The sequence below is a fragment of the Eleginops maclovinus genome, chromosome 3 (genome assembly GCF_036324505.1).
Source record: "Eleginops maclovinus isolate JMC-PN-2008 ecotype Puerto Natales chromosome 3, JC_Emac_rtc_rv5, whole genome shotgun sequence".
Classification (NCBI taxonomy): Eukaryota; Metazoa; Chordata; class Actinopteri; order Perciformes; family Eleginopidae; genus Eleginops; species Eleginops maclovinus.
This window is the reverse complement of record NC_086351.1, coordinates 10,885,002-10,903,181: the sequence shown is the minus strand read 5'-3', so window position 1 is coordinate 10,903,181 and position 18,180 is coordinate 10,885,002. Positions and strand designations below refer to the sequence as shown.

The window sequence follows — 18,180 nt, the reverse complement described above, 5'->3', positions numbered from 1 at the left end:
TGTCTGTCTCAGAGCGGCGACTCGATGAGAAATAGGATTGGGGGAGGCTGATTTTAGGCTAGGATATATCACCGCATCAATGCACAAGGGATAAACCTGTTACATTGTTGAAATGTTATCTTGGTTTTATTTGACAACAATCGCTAGTTTTACCAGGTTATATATATTATGTATTCTTTATTAAACGCCATTCCTCTTTATACAATTTAAATATATAATGTTTAACACGTTTCGTTTCCTTCTTGCTTTCTCACAACTACAGCAGCCTAAATACGCAGCTCAGTTTGTCCTAATAAACCTCATGGTTGCTCTTTTTGGAGGTACGTGTCTCTTAACATGTCCAAATGCCAAATTGTTTGTGGCCTAGTTTTCGTAGTGCCTTTAGATGGCAGTGTTGTATAAAAAAAAAACAAGAGCAGTCCTCTCTCAATCGTTGTCCGTGTCGGGAACCTTTGGCTGTTGGTCGTTGGTTAAACCGGACTGCATTTAGGTATGCAATGGTTTAACTCGGTTGTTGTAGCAACCGCCTCAAAACGCAACAGCTTGGTTTTGCTTTGAGTTGCTCTCTTTAGCTAAATATTATTTGAAGAACCGGTTAAAACCTATTAGTCTACGTTCATGTGCGAGCTTTGAAGTGTGTGTTTACCTTGGATAAAGGTGCATTAAGTATCACAACTCAGCTAAATGCTAATGAGCAAACTACGCTAATCTGTGCACTAATTTAGCTAGGCACGTCTACATTCTGGTAAATAACGTTCCATTTGTTTGCCCATCGCATGTTGGTGTAAATTACTCGTTTTATAGTTTCACCATGTCGGCTGTTAGCAGTCTCGTCCCTGCACGGTTCCTGACTATCACAGCTCACCTTGTCATTGTTATCACAATCTTTTGGTCGAGGGTAAGTAAATGATATCAAGTTATAGTGTACGGTGATTTTTTTTATGGTTACAAATAATTTAGTTTCATTAAATATCTTTTCAATTCTCCACTGTTTCTGCAGTTTCAGTGTTTTTGATGCTAAGTGGTTTCAAATGTTTCTTTCACAGGAAAACAACGTGAAGGCTTGCTTGCCTTTGGATTTCACGCAAGAGCAGTATGACAATGAAGACAGGAAGTAAGATAACACATGACAAACCCATACACAAAGTGAGACATAACTGACCACACACATGCAAACACATCCTCTAATATGTCTCTCTTTGTCTAAGGTTGGTGGCGGCATTGGCGGTCACCCTCGGTCTCTTTGCTATAGAGTTGGCTGGGTTCTTCTCAGGAGTGTCCATGTTCAACTGCAGCCAAGGTCTCCTGTGTATCCTTTACACTGAGAGTGTCTATAAGGATAGACAAATGTGAAAGTAAAATATAGAAGTATGTATGTATTCAATGTTATTATCCAAACATGATAATGATATCATTTATATATGTACGGTTGAAAATAAACTAATAATGTGCTAAAAAAAAAGAGAGAATGTGTGAGATTACAGCAGCAAGTGCATTGAACAAAGGATGGGATGAGGGATTTTGGTCTTTGCAATTTTAGAAATAAAGAAAGCCAGGGAATTCAGGGTGTCAAGTAAGTGTAAAAATAAGAACAAGTGATATATTAAAAGTCATTCTAGTTGTCAGTTACAATTCCATGACTTCAAACTTCTGTGTATTCGCCTCTTCGTCTACTTTAGCAACAGGAGCCCATGCCAGTGCATCAGTGGCTCTGATTTTCTTTCTATTTGAGCAGTGGGAGTGTGACATCTACTGGTGGATCCTTGCCATTTGCAGGTTAGTGTATACCTACCTAAAAGTTATCCAAAAAGAGGTTTTTTTTCCCTGACAGTAACTACAACCAGCACTTGCTGTCCACTGCAGCGCTTCCGTATCCTTGTCTTTCTTTGTGTTTGACAAGTGGGAATGCTGGACGTATTGGGTTATTTTTGCCATTTGCAGGTTGGTGTGTTGGTGTGTGCTTGCATGTATCAGCTTTATGAAAGCAAATTCATAGTCTCTCTATAACCAATTTAGTAAGTATAAATGCATGTTGCCACTGCCTCACTGTTGCACTGTTCTCCATACATTTCTCTGTGTCTCCCTCTCTCCCTCCAGTGTGCTACCTGCCTTTGTGGAGATTGTTCTGTTTATAGCCGTTTTTGGACTGAAGAAGAAGCCATTATGAAAGAAACTCCTGAAGCTACAATTGAGTGTGGATGTGGACAACTGCCTCGCTTTATCAACAGACACTGTAGCTACAGAGGGTCTGTGATTCAATAATAATGTGCAGAGGAATTAACTGAAAAACAGTGTTTTACTGACTTATGTGAACACTGCACCAACAAACATCAAAAGGATATACAGGCCATTTTCTATCTGTCGTTATATATATTTTTTAATTTTGAATGAAATTGATTCAATTAGGTTTTCCTTTATCTGTAAACATTGATGTGGTGGTTATATTTGCATTCTATCTGTTGAATTTCTAGGGAGGTTCTCGACGGCTATTATGAAGCGAATACATTTTGTATAAATCCTTTCTTACTGTTGATGGTCATTATTTATTTTTTCTCTGATTTTTCCTTTGGCAATTGTGTTTATTTTTTGCATCTCCCGGACACATTTTTCACAGCATAGGCCTATATATATATATTTATATTTTCTTATTGTTTCAGGATATCATTCACCTCGGGCTGGCAGACAACTCACTGCTCCGTAGCCACTGCTCCGCAGTCTCTCTTGTGAACTGGACTCAACATGCATACCTTCACACTTAACATTGTACATTTACATTATACTGATTTAATATTCCATTTCATTGCCTTATTTGTATATTTCTTTTTATTCTTTTTTAGTTTTTAGTTCTAATTATTTGTTATCTGTTTTGCTTCTTTTGTATTTGGCTGCTGCAACGAAAAAAATGTCCCAGTTTGGGATAAATAAAGTATTTCTGATTCTGATTAATATACAGTTCAAATGTGTCAGCAAACAAAATATAGGGCTTTTGTTATTGAATTTTCAATTGTGCAAGTTTAGACAAGATTAATATGTAAAAATAAGAACGACGTGTTATGAGACTTATAACAGTGTTTTATTCAGCAGATAAAGTAATATTAATCTAACCAGCAAAACAACAACTTCCTCTTCCCTCCTTCAAAACTCCGCCCACTGGTCCCACCTGTAATCTGGTCCGGCTAGAGAGGGTTTTTAGTTCCTAGAGCCGGTGAAGTTAGCTGCTGGCACTACCAAGTTAAAACTTAATTTACCTCTGATTCCTTACGAGGACTCTAAATAAACATTAGATATGGGTATGTATTGCAGGATTATTTTACCATTCAAGTAAACGCAACAAGTGCGTTTATATTCGCATAGATATTGTTATTAGCACCTAGCTTTGGGTTCAAGCTAGCTACCTAAAGCTAACGTTTAGAAAAAGATGACTTTGTTAGCAGCTATTTATTTACCAAATGCATTATTATAAGTCTGCCATGAGTCACACATTTTCTTACACTATGATTGTAGAGATTTTCTTCAGCCGGATCATTTTGCTGCCAGCGTCGGTTGTTTAGCTCAAAGCTAACGATTTGACGGAACTGTTTATGAACGAACACTGACGTGGCGTTACGATATAACAAGTTAGATTGTATTAGTGTTTGTATTAGCTGAAACGAACTAGGTTAACAGTGTATGATATACGTCTCTAGTCTACGTACTGTTTTCACCTTTAATTGTATTGATATCAAATGTACTTTTTCTGTGTAGCAGAGCAAAAGTTATCAGTTTAGCTGCAACTGAAGTGCCCTGCCCCTTCCGGTGTATAACTGCAGCATACTATTCCAATTATTTTTAGATTAGCCATTGCTTATCTTTATACGTTCTGTCAAGCGCTTTCCATCTGTGTTTGAATTATACCGTACTCTTTCTTTTTGCCTTGTAGCGGTGAACACAGGCACTTCTCTAGTGTTGTCCAGTCTGCTGTCAGTGCTGGTATTTGCTGGCATGCAGATGTTCAGTAAGCAGCTGGGATCCACTGAGTGGCTCACCATCGTGGGAGGTTTCCTGGGCTCAGTCCTCTTCATCTGCTCCCTCACTGTATCCTAATGATTGCTTCAATCCCTGTTGTTAATCATTAAACTATAACATTCTTTAGTATTATTGATATTATCGTATATGGATTTTTCTTTCATCCCCTGCTGTTGCTGTCTTTAGTGTAAGTTACACATTTTCCAGCAAATTGTTACGTCCCATTTTCTGCTTAACCTGCTTTCACTGAAAATCCTGGTGTATTGTGTGTATGTAAATACACAGATACCACTGAATGGTGTTTCACCTTAACTTTATTTCCAGGCATTTAATAATCTTGAAAATCTGATTTTCGGGAAGGGATTCCAAGCCAAGATATTCCCAGAGAGTAAGTAATGATAACACTTAAATCAGACTCCTGCCTGCCGTCACTCCAGTGTGTCTTTTTTATTTATATTTTGCTGACATCTCTATTCATATATCCTAACTGGTTAACTACTCTCTCTTCCAGTTCTGGTGTGCCTGTGCCTATCATTGTTTGCCTCTGGTCTGGTACATCGCGTCTGTGTCACCACATGGTATGTGACAATACCTCTGCAGATCACAAAGACCATATTCAACTTTATAAAACCCAGTTAAAAGTGTTATCTAAATTAATTTGATTATATTGCTTTTTATTTATTTCTCTTCCAGCCTGATATTCTCCCTCTTTGCCGTGTACTACATCAACAAAGTATCTGCGGCGCTCTACCAAGCCGCTGTTCCCGCAGTAACACCAGCCAAGGCTGCCAGCAAGGGCAAAAGGAAGAACTGATGAATCTGTTGGATCCCACTTGCATCCAGTGAATCAGTTAATATTACGCAGGTGCTGATGGGCCAGTGCAACAAAGCAGTTGCATATTTTTTAGTAGTGTCTTAAATCCATAACCCTTTGTGTATTTCAGCAGGCTTTCTAAAGATGATTTGAAAAGCGACAAACAGTTCAATGACTTTAAGTCAGTCATAGTTTTTTTGTGTTTTTTTTTACAGTGATCTCGGATTTAAGGTAATTTAAAAAAGCGAAGCAAAAAAGATTAGAAAAAAGAAGAAAAAAAGCCATCAACATTCCATTGACAACCTTTTCCTCAGCACTCATTTTTACACTGACTGCAAAGAGATTGAAACATCCCAACGTGTTACCTGTGTATTCATCAGCACAAAAAGTGGCTTCCTTTTGTTTAATTCATTTTGTAATTAAACTCTGTAAAATTACTTTTACGGTGTTTTCATTTTGTCAAACCGTTTTTGTGCACATAGCAAATGGCTGTGTATTTGTTCAGGTAGGTGCAGTGGTATCCTGAAACATCTGTGAGCTGAAATACTGTTTAGAAAAAAGCATGGGAGGGATTGACACATCTCTTGTTTGTCTTGGTCTTCTGCCAGCAGTTTTCCACAAAGTAGCCATACCATAGATGCTTGATGATCATCAGAGGTAAACCGGTTATGATTGTCCTGTATGTGCAGGGAGGTGATGTCAGGATAGCCATGATTCACATTAGTCTTAAGCCTAATTTTATTTAGGCAAAATATAAATCTGAAATGTGTAATTGTAAGCACAGCATATGGTTCAGTCTAACAAAAGTTCATGTTTCAGTGAGAATGCTTACTTGTATTCAGTATTTGATCAAAGACGGGTAAGTGATGGGTTGTTCAACCTTCAAGTGACACTCTTTGGGGTGGTGAAAAGTACAACATGCCACTAATGCCAAAAAGTTAAACGTAAAAGATTAGATTGACAGGATAAAATTCAAAAAGGTTAAATCACTGAAGTTCTCAAAAAATACTAAAGATAGATTCTAGTAAATCTGCTCAGTTGCCAACAGGCCGTATGATGGTGGTTCTGGACAGCTTCCAGGTGTGACTGTCTGTGGGAACTGGGTGTGCCTGATAAAGGATCTTCCTTAGATAAACAAAGGCTTTCGACAGAGATGGTTAAAGGCATCACTTTCTAACTTTTTTAAATCAATGTCATCATAAATCATTTAAAATTAGTTGGCTGTTTGAAAGCAGAGAAGGCCTGGAAAACAAATACAATTTAAATACATATATTGTTTTAAGTGTTACCTAAAAACGATTCAAGACTGAGGCATGAGAGGCTTGGGCTTGTTCAGCATGTCCCAGCAAATGTAAGATATGTGTGTGTGTCATTCAGCTGATCTGCGTCATTGTGCTGCGCCTTTGCCACCTTATCCATGATTTAAACAAGAACAACTCAGAATAACTGATTGTGACCTGGATGTTTATGTCTAAAGATGTCATCATTTTAAAACTTATTAGGGAAATATATATGAACAATAAGTAGCATTAGAGAGTAATATATTCATCTCCGTGTCTCTTTTGTGTCTTTGGTTGAGTTTGCGCCCTCTTTCTCTCTCCCTCTTTCTCTCTCCCTCCCTGTCCCTCCCATCACATTGGGCGTTGCCCCGCGGCTATAAATTGTTGAAAAAATTGCCAGTGAGCGTCTGCACTCTTCACTGAATCTCCAAATACACGTTCTGCTTCCTCGTTTCTTGGTAAGTTTGTCATACTTACTCAAAAACTTACTTCTCTGCTTCCAATGTTTTCTCGTGTTGTTTTTTAAGTTGCTAGTTTAGACGAAAAGTCATTGTCTATTATGAAGAATATTCTTCTCGGTTGCATTTGCCTGTTTCTTTTAAGGCTTTGTTTCGATGTGGCTACATAAAAACGCAGTTTCTTTTTTAGGTTAAGTCTGTAATCTATTCAACATATTTCCCTGGTGAGTTTGGGCGTTGTTGGCGCACGACTTTCCTCCTCTGACAAGTAGCGGCTCGTCCTCTGTCCGTTATTCGACATTAAGTTATTTTCCTGTTTTTCGTCTATTCGATCTCTAAAGATCTTGGGGTTGTTTTTGGAACTCAACCAGAAATAGGTAAATGGAAGGAAGGGGCAGAGGAAGAGTGGGAGGCTTGAGATAAGGATTTTGGTGTATGTGCCAGAAAATGGTATAATGGTTAAAGAATTTGCTTGGAGTGCCAGTAAGAACAACGCCTACTTTTCCACTTAGCAATATGTAAGCTTTGGTTGAAGAAGCTTCAGGGCTGGACAAAGATTGCATATATTTGCCTAAGCAAAAGTAGCAGTATCACACTGTAGAAATCTTCTGTTAAAACTCCTGTATTCAAAATCTTTGTACAAGTATTAATACTGAAATACACGAATACCATTAAGGAAAATAACTTTTTATGCAGAGCAGCCCCTTTCAGAATGATGCTATATTGCAGATTTATAATAATGAACTCATTAATATGTACATTACTATGTGGCAGCTGGTAAAAGTGTGGTTTCTTTTTACATACTGCAGGGAAGTGGAACAAGGGATCAATACAATCGTATCTTTATCCATTATCTTAAATTGTAGTGAAGTGTGTAAAGTATCATAACATAACCTAGTTAAAGTAAGCCAGCATGTTCCTTAAAATGTAGTTAAGTGCAATACTTGAGTAAGTGCAGCCTACTGCTTTACTGCAGTGTAATACTTTATTGAAATTCATGAACAATTTCAAAATGTGTATTGTCTTTCCTCCTTTCAGCACACACCTCTGCAGCCATGACTGAGTTGGAGAACTGCATGGAGCAACTGATCAAGGTGTTCCACCACTATTCTGTTGAAGACGGAGATGGGAAGACCTTAAGCAAGAAAGAACTAAAAAAACTGATGGAGAATGAGTTGCCCACCTTTCTGAAAGTAAGACTGCTTTACCTTATATCAAATATCATCTATATCCTTGGTGCCAATCAGTGTACTTCTATGTGACTAACTGTATTGACTTTAACTTTTGTGTCTCTTGCTAATGCTCTTTCAGACCCAGAAGAACCCAAAAATAGTGGAGAAAATATTGAAAGATTTGGACAGCAACAAAGATGATAAGTTGGACTTTGAAGAGTTTCTTCCCCTTGTGTGCGGCCTCTCGTTGGCCTGTGAGAAGTGTTACTTGCTCCATGAAAAGAAGAGCAAGAAGTGATGGGAAAATATAAGGAAGAATTGTGATGTTTAATGTTTTTTAGAGTAAGACCAAGAATCACAAATGTGGGAGAGATTCTCCAAGTAAAAACCTTATACAAGACTTCACCTTCTGTCTGTTTTTGAGTATGTTATGAACAAAGTACTTTTTCCACCAAATTCATAAGGAAGTTTTCTTATGGTTGTAGTTTATACACTTTTTGCTATTCGTGTTCACATGGAAACATTACAGTCTAAAATAGTTATGCCAATGGCAGAAAAATATACTTCAAAAAGTCCAGGGTATATTGAGTTCAAATCTGATCTACATCAATTTTCTCATAAATATCAATGTTCAATTGAGGCAGCACATTTGATACAGTATGTCAATGGTTCAACATGGGAATGTGCTGGTGTTAGATGTTGCATGATGAACTTGGGTGCAGCACCACATTCCTTTATGGAATAAGTTAGTGGGTTGGCAGATAAGCATGCACATGGTGTGTTGTTTTGATAATTTGAGATATTAGTCTTTTATTTAGATGCCAAATTCTTTATCCTGTTTTTTTCTTGCACATTATTTTGTTATATTTCTCTCTCTCTCTCTCTCTCTCTCTCTCTCTCTCTCTCTCTCTCTCTCTCTCTCTCTCTCTCTCTCTCTCTCTTCAGTAGCTGAAAAGAAGGTTAAATTAATTGCACATCGACATTGAGAGCATTTGTTCCAACAATCAGTCATGGACCATAGCCATTGTGTGAGTAATCTAAGGGAGATTTGATTAGATAGCAAGTCATTGTGATCTAAGTTTTTCAAGGAAAAAATATTTCAAAGCCTTTGGGCAATGATTACAAAAAACGCTCTCTGTCTTTTCAGACTGATTCGTTGGAGGGTTGGCACCTCCACATTCTCAATTACATTTCAGAAGAAAGGAAACATGCCTTTCATTCCTTTAAAAGTTTTAAAAGTGAAACAAGGTATTTTAAGTTAATGAAACATGTAATGTACACACTATGCAAGAGTGTGTGAAAAGGACCTTTAGACAGCAGATAGCTTGATGTGTCATGAAAGTAAAGCACAGACTTATCTTTCATTGGCTGTCATGAGAATCTGGCAAGAAAAAAACAAAGCAGTATTTGTCACTTGGAGGAAAAGCATATGTAAAATGAATGATGGCTGAATGCCTTTTAGCTGTTTTGATTTCAGGGTCTATAATGTAATAAAGTGGTCGTTGGTGTTATAAGTGACACCAGTTCTTTTCCAGAAACACTTATAACACTAAAACATTTAGAAATGTAGTAATACGTGAAATGTTTACATACTTGATGAAATAATAAAAAACCTCTTTTTATAAATGATAAGTAAGTATTTAGAATCACTGATCTGGTGAATAATATACAATGTCCGAAGGTATGCAGTACAAAGCAGAATTTACCCTTACTTCTTTCCCAATAAAAACAGCATAAGCGACTTCTAGAATGATTTTACTTATCGCATATCACACATTTGTAGTGTGTAATACAGTAGAGAGGTTAGAGTTTCCCAAAATCAGAGGCACCAGCCCCTTCTGTTAACATGCAAGCAAGGAACTTCATTTACAGGTCATATCATGTGCAGAGGTTAACACTATTCCCCAGATTCCCCAGGTTGATGATAAGGAGATGCAAAGGCTGTATACTGCAGTCTGTGTTAATTTAATTACATTTTTGGTTAAAATATAAGACCTCTGTGGTGTGATGATGCATCACTGGTCTATAGTTTGAAATGTATTGCATAGCATTTAGGTTATCTTAGTAGTTTACCTCATCTTATATCAAAATCTTTTCTTCCATGTCTTCCCTTTTCCAAATGTAATTGCAAGCTATTGACTTTATATAAGTATATGTTTAGACATGGAAGTAAATTAACTGTACCTAAGTAGAAGTTCCATAAGGTGTCAGTCGTTTTACCTGAGCATGTCACTCTTTCCATCCCTGTCAATGTATAGTGTTTTTCATCAAATCTGTGATGAGTCCAAAAGTTGGATGTCACAATAAGAAGTTAGATATGAAAAGGACATTTACAGCTAAATGTACTAATTATTTCTGGCGTGGGCGGTAGTCACAGCTCGGCTATTAGCCTTTAACATCCCTGTGATTTGTTCCTTTAAGCAGGAAGTCATGTATTGCCTTTATCACACCAGTAGATGTCACGATACTCTTTAAAAAAAACAACAACACTTTTTAACTCAGGGATTCCTCCACTGGCTTTTTTCTAATTCCACCACTTGATTTTTATCAGTAAATGCAGCTTAAGTCAAGGTTGTATTATATAAAGACACAAAACATCAGTTGAGTGGACATCATACATACAACATATTGTTTCACAGAGAGTGCTGTGTACAGATGATGGTGCCGGAGCTGTTATGAACACTGTGTTGAGACTCGATCATATACTTATCTTGCTATCTGTCGCAATGTCTGTCTGTGAATGTGGAAAAGGTCTTTTGGGTAGGCTGTTCTGTGGGTGGACATTCTTGGTAAGTGTTTTCAAAAGTACTTCCTTACAACCTTTTGTTTGAGTACATTGCAATGTACAGAAACCTGCATACACACCTGGTAATTTAAAGCAATGCCATCCATTGCTGTATGATTCATGGCTTTCATGTTTAAGTATATTTTTATACCACTTTTTGCTCTTGTTTTTTCCCTTGCAAAGGTGGTGGCTTACCTTTCTGCTTAACTGGTGAGGTTTATTTAAAATAAAGAGAGCCAAAGCAAAATATAGATTATAATAAATCATTTAGATTCGACTTGAAAACATTTACATCTTTGACTGGATGGTAAAACTAATATTTAGAAGTTTAAAGCTATTTCTCTTTAAGATCATTATTATGTGCTCATGTTCATGGTGCAGACTGCAGAGGTACAGCAAAGCTTCAATAGGGAAACTGTAACTCACACCCCACCCAGCAGCGTGTGGAGAGATGAACTTTTTTGTAATTAACACCACATGATCCTACGTCTCTATTTTCTTTTCCTCCCCTGCAAGGAGTATCTGATTGTATTCAATAAGTGAAAGTAATACGGCCAAAGTGAACAGAGTGCTGGTGCTGAATGGTTTAATCTAAAAGGGACTTGGCATGGGGCAAAGCAGGGTAAGAGAGGAGGAAAATGTTTCTCTTCTGACGCCTCGGAACAGACAAGTGGAAAATGGAGGCTTAGTTGTGCAACAGTGGAGCAGGATGAGTGGGGAGTGGTTCCAGCAAATAAAACATGGTAAAACAGACAGCCAAGACACTCACATTGAGATGCTTAAAGACTCTAATCAAGCAGATTTATGATTGGTGCTGACAAGTTTAAAACTGGCACTCCTAAAGCTCTTTTAAATTTCTTTAGCTGTTCAAGGGAAATAAAAGAAATCACTCTTAAAATTGTGAGGGTGGCTGCAGTAGAACTACAGGAATAAACTACTACTTCTGTTTATGTTCTGTTCTGTCATGTTCTTTTTGAGTTATATAATTGACTAAACTATGTGACTCACTGCCAATATTTGCAGAACTTCTTAGATTTAGAACGTTAAAAAAACTCTGGGGAAAACAGGACATGGAGACAAATTACGCACACACACACACAAACACACACTCACACACACACACACACACACACACACACACACACACACACACACACACACACACACACACACACACACACACACACACACACACACACACACACACACACACACACACACATACACAGCTATGACTTCACACTCTCCACTTTGGGCTGGGCACTACTGTGTAACTTTCCATTCACTGACACATTTTCTCCAGAAGGCTTCACAGTGCAGCTTCTCGATGAAGAGCCTCACTTTAGATGATCTACTCCCCCTGTTCATCAATGCACACAGACACTCACAAACACAAATGTCAACATGGGTAACATTTACTTTATAAAACACAAACATAAACACTGTCTTCTATTTATGATAGAAATACTCAGAGAAAGACATGGTAACACTAGTTTGGTTGGAAAGGGGGAACATTTCCAGTGCATGAATCACTGCTGATGTGGGTGTATACAAGCCCCTGTGTGTGTGTGTGTGTGTGTGTGTGTGTGTGTGTGTGTGTGTGTGTGTGTGTGTGTGTGTGTGTGTGTGTGTGTGTGTGTGTGTGTGTGTGTGTGTGTGTGTGTGTGTGTGTGTGTGTGTGTGTGTGTGTGTGTGTGTGTGTGTGTGTGTCTGTGTGTATGGGTCTTCTCTTTAAGAAGAGGCTTTCCCCTCAGTCTGAATCATTCTCACTTGGGTCAGCCGGCAACACAGACGTGTTCTCTCTTCTTCCAGGGAACTTCAACTCTAAGGTGAGTACAGCTGATTAAAGCTGGATGTTAGAGAAGGCAAGAGAAAAAGAAGATAGAAGCATTTCATTTAGATGATGATAATGCAAGATGCAATGGATGTGTCAGAACATGGAATTATGGTTATAAATTCAACCTTAATTCATTATGTAAATTCATGTTTCATCATATTTGTTTAATCTTTAGCCAGTGCATCCTCTGATTTGTCTATAAACATCGGTCTTATGACATATCTCTTATATGAACACACAACGCTTCATAGTTCTGACAATTCAGTGTCTACGATAATGTATATTTGGTTCATTTTATTGTCTATGTTGTCCAGGTATTTCCTCCTTCCTCTGCTAATCACTTACAATCTTTTGTCTCCAGCTACAGCCATGGCTCGTCTGGAACAGGTCATTACAAACATTGTTGACATATTTCTGGAGTATGCTGATGATGATGGCAAGAAACCCCAGCTGAATACGGAAGAGTTGAAGAAGGTGTTGGAGCTAGAAATACAAAGCCCAGAGTTAAAAGTAAGAGACTTTAAAAATCCAATTAGTTCATAAAATAAAAGTAGTACTGTAGACAACCACTCAGGTGGGCTCCGTGCTTTTCATGTTGTAATTTAACTCTTATGATGTCTCCTCCAGGATAAAATCAATGCAGCTGACATCGGGGAGGCAATGGAGATGTTGGATAAAAACCACGATGGAGAGGTCAACTTCCGTGAGTTTTGTCGGTGTGTGTGTGTCCTGGCCAGATGCTACTACCAGAAGAAGACAGGGAAGGGTGGCAAGAAAGGCAAGGGAAAAGAACAAGAAGGTGAACAAGAAGACTGAATATTACCTGCAAAACCTACAAATGTTTGTATAATATGCATAATATATTTACAAATGGCATTTAGGACCCAGTATGTATATGTTATTATGTGACACAACCGACCCTGAAAACAGATGCTGCTGCTGCTGCTGCTGCTGCTGCTATTAAGCTATTTGCACATCCCTTATAATATTTAGGTCACAATATGCATATATTATATGTGACACAACTGATCCTGAAAACAGTTGTGGCTGAAACTCATGATTGTTATTTGTGTTTCAAAGTTGCATGCGAAATATGAGTTTCACTGCCTTCATACTTCAGTCATCTGTTTTCAAATACGTTTCATTCCTGAAAATAAAGTTTGGTTTGTTGTGGATATTTTTTTGTTGATTTTGGGCAATCACTGTACATGTAGCTGATAGGTATCTGATGTCACTGCTGCAGAAACATGCATGGGCACATCAAACATTCAACAGACATCTCCTGCTATGTTTTCCAGTGCACTTATCACTGTCAGTGTTTCCTCAATAGAAATTCTAGCTCTATTATTTCCAAAACTACCGAATTGGGGGAAATCAATGGGTTTGATGGTTGTTCATCATAGACTGTATATCTAGAGGTGTTCATACCACTTTTAATATCAAGATGATTTGATTTAGCTTCATTCTCTGTGGGTTTTCTTCCCCTCCACTAAGTGTTAACTCACTCCCGTTCAGTTTATCAGCAAACCTACCTTTCTAGTGGTTCTTGTTTTGATTCCCTGAGGCTGAAAAGATGTTTCGAAAGAAATACCTGCTGCAGACAGTTCAATAGCATAATAAGACAGAGCTTTACTTGACTGTGGGAGAAAAAATGGTTGGGTAATTATGCAATAACAGGTAATGAAAGTTTACAGTTAGTGTCCTACAGATGGCAACAACATCCTACAGCAAATCAAATATCAATAACTTTAACATTTTGTATTAAACGTTGTATTGATCATAGCACCATTATTTATTTGCTAATGACATTCAGCCCACAGTAGGTTTATGTTATTTCTGACACAACTGACCCTTAAAACTATTCTGGCTGCGTTTAAGCTATGTGCACAGCCATTATGAAACTCAAGCTTGTTATTCGTCCATTAAAGTTGCATGCAAAATGTGAAATTCAGTGCTTTCCTACATTCCTACTTTCAACTGGTTTCAAATCACTTTTATTCTTGAAAAAAAAACTTCAAAAATGTGAGTTTGGTTTTTTGTAAAATCCTTTACAGTTTATGGCAATCACTGTACATGAAGTTGATAGATATCTAATGTCACTGCTGTGGAAACATGCATTGGCTCATCAAACATTCAACAGCCATCACCTGCTATGTTTTCCAGTGCACATATCACTGTCAGGGTTTCCTTAATGGATATGTCTGCTCTATTAGTACCTAACAGGTTCAGGACTTATTGTACATCAGATTTGTTTTACGTCATAAAGTTTAAAGTAAAAGTATACTTTAAAGTATACGTTGAAAGTATATATAACTCTCTGTTTTCTCTGTCTTTCTCTCTTTGGATGTATTTGTGTAAATGAACATGAATCAAACCCAACATTTATCTTGTCAAAATACAACATTCAAACCAATCAGTGCACATTTAGATTATGGCTTTTTATTTATGATAAACAAAACACAGGGGGCAGTATTTGTATATTATCTTTCAATGCACATTTATCCTCACTTTCTTAGGAATCATTGTTTTAGGGTTTTGTTGTCGGTCAATAATGCCTTTAGAATTTGATTAACACAAACTATGCTCAATGTGAATGTGTCCGTTCCACTTTTAATCTCAAGATTATTTGATTTAGCTTCATTCTATGTGGATTTTCTTCCCCTCCACAAAGTGTTAACTCACTCCCATTCAGTTTATCAGCAAACATACCTTTCTTTTGGCTCTTGTTTGATTCCATAAGGCTCTTGTGATTGGTTGAAAAGCTGTTTCCAAAGAAATACCTGCTGCAGGCAGTTCAATAGCATAATAAGACAGAGAAAGAAAAACGGTTGGGTTATTAGGCAATAACAGGTAATGCAGGTTTACCATTAGTGTCCAACAGATGGCAACAACATCATAAAGAAAAACTAATAACAATAGCCTTTAAGTTGTAATATTAGATTGTTAATAGCACCATAATGTATTTGCAAATTACCTTCAGGCCACATAGGTTTGTGTTATTTGTGACACGACTGACCCTGAAAACAGAAGCATGCTGCTGTTAAGCTATGTGTACATCCATTATGAAACTCATACTTGTTATCTGTGTAAAAAAGTTACATTCAAAAAGTGAGATTCACCGTCTTCATACCTCTGTCAACCGCTTGCAAATAACATTTAATTTCTGGAAATCCAAAGGTTTTGTTTGTTGTAAGATCCTTTCCTGTTTATTGCAATCACTGTACATGTAGCTGATAGGTATCTGATGTCTCTTCTGTGGAAGGAATCAATCATGGGCTCATCAAACATTCAACAGACATCCCCTGCTATGTTTTCCGGGGCACATATCACTGTCAGTGCTTCCTCAATAGAAACGTTATGTCAATAATTTCCAATACTACCGACTCTTGTCAATTATCAGATTTTTCATAAAGGTAATTGAAAGTATATATCTCTTTGTCTTTACGTCTTTCTCTCTTTTGTGTGAATCAACATGGACTAATCTCAACATTTATCTTTAAAATTACAGAGTTCCCAACCCATCAGTGCACATGTAGATGATATCTTATTACAAACCAAACACAAGGGGCACTAATTGTATTTCTGTATTTATCTTAAGTTCTTAGGAAGCATTGTTTTGAAGTTTCATGTTTCCCAATAATGTCTTTAAAGTTCCATTAGAACATTTGATCTGCAATGGGAATGTGTCCTTACCATTTTTTAAATTAAAAAGTCCCGTCTCCACAAAGTGTTAACTCACTCCCTGGTCATCTGGTTTATCAACAGCAAACCTTTCTATTGGTTCTCGTCTGTTTCAAAAAGGCTTAAATTGTGATTGGTTGAAAAACTGAATACAGAACCTGCTGCAGGCAGTTCAATAGCATAATAACACAGTGTTTTGCTGCCAGAAAAAAACTGTTGGGCGATCAAACCAGCTAATGCAGGTTTACCATTGGTGTCCAACAGACCGTGACAACATCCAAATGCAAAACAAATAGAAAAGCAATAAAATGTGTAGAATTTAGGTCTCGAAAGGAAATTTGTTCAAATATTGACTTCATAAAACCACTTGATCAACAAGTGTATGTATGCTAACTTATTTACTAGTCGAAATAGTTTTTTCTTTATTGAACAGATGTTGTGGCGAAGGTAATATTCACAAAACCTTGTGTTCCATATCAAAGCTTTTGTTAGCTGCAGAGTGTAATGTAAACAGGGGGGAATTCAGTGATTCAGTATTGTTGTATTTTTATGAAGTTTAAGCTTTGAGTCAATTCAATTTCTGACCGCACCCATTTCTTGCTCTTTTACTGCATTCTCCATGCTGTCTGCGAGGTGGAGAAAGTGTTAGTAAATACTGTATAGAGGTGATGAGCATCTGCCACCACTGTTGGCCAGACAAACATGTCCTGTCTTCATGAACAGTCAGTGAGTTTAAATGTAATCATTGATTTCCAAATTCAAATGTAGTGGGTTTCCAAAAAGTTTTAGACACAGAACACATTGTTTCTTTATTCTTGGCTGAGGAAGTAATGCTATTCCTTTTGTGTATAGTGTACCTTTATTTATTATTATCATATATGTAGAGCACACAGTACAGCACACACACAAAATGTAACCTCTGAATGTAACACATCCTAGTACTAGGAGCAGTGGGCAGCTATTGTACAGCGCCCGATGATGCCTTGCTCAAGGGCCCCTTGGCAGTGACCAGGAGGTGACTAGTTATACATTTTACACACAATAAGAATTAACTTATCCCTCAGTTCATTAAGGTGGTACTTTCAAACAAATTAAGGCATATAGGAGAAACAGGTGGTTTCCTGCAAATGAATGGGAAATGAGTGAGAGCAAATATTTTTACACAAGCGGCAATTACCATTAAAATACAACTTTTAAACATAAACATACATTTTTCTTGGCAATTTTTGGATGGACTCTTTTTTGCAAACAACTTTTAAACTCTAACATGCTTGAGTGGATGTAGCAGTAGCACCTCACAGTGAAGGCAGTTTCTTATATACCATTTGTTCATTTTAGTTTGACACATGTGGTGGTGTTGAGGTTCTTAATGATTTTTTGTGGATTTCTTTATACAACAGCTTTACTGATAGCGCATTCCTGAAACATATCCACAGTGTTGATTGACTTTAAAAAGTTTAAAAGAAAACATTATGTATTTAAAAACACAGATAATGAACAGAGAATGTAAACACAACCTGCATGGGTTTCAATCTAGTTTGTTGTGTCAGTACCTCTACTCTGTGCAATGACAAAAAAAAGTAAATCTAATCTAACATTAGAAAGTTTCAGGATGTATCTGTAGTGTCTGCTGTAGCACAAGATAAAGCTTTAGTAAATGTAAGGAATTCCTCTAATAACTATGTTTCCATGTTACATGTTACAGGCCATTGCATGAATCAGCATTTTTAACCGACAAATCTCCTTCTTCTTTAACTGAATGTCTGACATCTGTACACACATATTGTTCAATGAAATAAAAGAAAACCATCAGGTGAGTCATGTATAATAAAACTCTGAACTACTCCCCACAAACTGGCTTGGTCTGTCCTTTTGTGCCATGGCGATTAAGAGATGACAAAATGACAAAAATGTTGTATCAAAGTTCATGCATTGATGTGTGGAGTGTTTTGGTTACAGGTAGAGTGCATACTCTTAGAATAGAAAATCCTTCTTTTCATTGAGTAACTGCCATGTGGGGCCTATTGTGGAAAAAATATATCAATTAATCAAGTTTTTTTATATAGCCTAACATTACAAAATTGTACATTGTCTCAGGGGCCTTTAAATTTGGTATAGCATACGACCCCCCTTTATCATTTAAAAAGT

At 37.2% G+C, this 18,180-nt stretch overlaps 4 protein-coding genes and 1 long non-coding RNA gene across 7 annotated transcripts; 4 read left to right on the top strand and 1 right to left on the bottom strand.

Annotated features, from left to right (window-relative positions):
- The first annotated feature begins 438 nt into the window (after positions 1-438).
- Positions 439-2,942, top strand: LOC134861411 (transmembrane protein 107-like). 3 transcript variants are annotated; one of them, XM_063878610.1, is made up of 6 exons: positions 439-490; positions 805-898; positions 1,047-1,114; positions 1,209-1,309; positions 1,680-1,776; positions 2,098-2,942. In XM_063878610.1, exons 2-6 carry the CDS (start codon positions 812-814, stop codon positions 2,165-2,167), a joined length of 423 nt encoding a protein of 140 aa, XP_063734680.1. In that variant the 5' UTR covers positions 439-490; positions 805-811; the 3' UTR covers positions 2,168-2,942. The 3 variants fall into 3 exon arrangements, with proteins under 3 accessions (XP_063734680.1, XP_063734679.1, XP_063734678.1); XM_063878609.1 differs by lacking the exon at positions 1,680-1,776 and adding an exon at positions 1,845-1,941 and having other exon boundaries at positions 450-898; XM_063878608.1 differs by having other exon boundaries at positions 450-898.
- A 188-nt stretch (positions 2,943-3,130) lies between these two features.
- krtcap2 (keratinocyte associated protein 2) lies at positions 3,131-5,256 on the top strand. The gene is made up of 5 exons (XM_063878611.1): positions 3,131-3,290; positions 3,920-4,074; positions 4,330-4,393; positions 4,517-4,583; positions 4,699-5,256. The coding sequence occupies exons 1-5, from the start codon at positions 3,287-3,289 to the stop codon at positions 4,817-4,819; spliced, it is 411 nt and encodes a 136-aa protein (XP_063734681.1). The 5' UTR covers positions 3,131-3,286; the 3' UTR covers positions 4,820-5,256.
- Positions 5,257-6,352: 1,096 nt separating this feature from the next.
- Positions 6,353-8,129, top strand: s100a10b (S100 calcium binding protein A10b). The gene is made up of 3 exons (XM_063878613.1): positions 6,353-6,557; positions 7,596-7,750; positions 7,869-8,129. The coding sequence occupies exons 2-3, from the start codon at positions 7,613-7,615 to the stop codon at positions 8,025-8,027; spliced, it is 297 nt and encodes a 98-aa protein (XP_063734683.1). The 5' UTR covers positions 6,353-6,557; positions 7,596-7,612; the 3' UTR covers positions 8,028-8,129.
- Positions 8,130-11,913: 3,784 nt separating this feature from the next.
- Positions 11,914-15,614, bottom strand: LOC134861415 (uncharacterized). The gene is made up of 4 exons (XR_010165408.1): positions 15,482-15,614; positions 15,326-15,368; positions 12,697-15,134; positions 11,914-12,363 (listed from the first exon to the last, which is right to left on the bottom strand). It is a non-coding gene; the product is annotated as an uncharacterized LOC134861415 (long non-coding RNA).
- On the top strand, positions 12,156-13,528 carry s100w (S100 calcium binding protein W). Its single transcript, XM_063878612.1, has 3 exons — positions 12,156-12,343; positions 12,713-12,861; positions 12,979-13,528. Exons 2-3 carry the CDS (start codon positions 12,721-12,723, stop codon positions 13,165-13,167), a joined length of 330 nt encoding a protein of 109 aa, XP_063734682.1. The 5' UTR covers positions 12,156-12,343; positions 12,713-12,720; the 3' UTR covers positions 13,168-13,528.
- Positions 15,615-18,180: the final 2,566 nt, after the last annotated feature.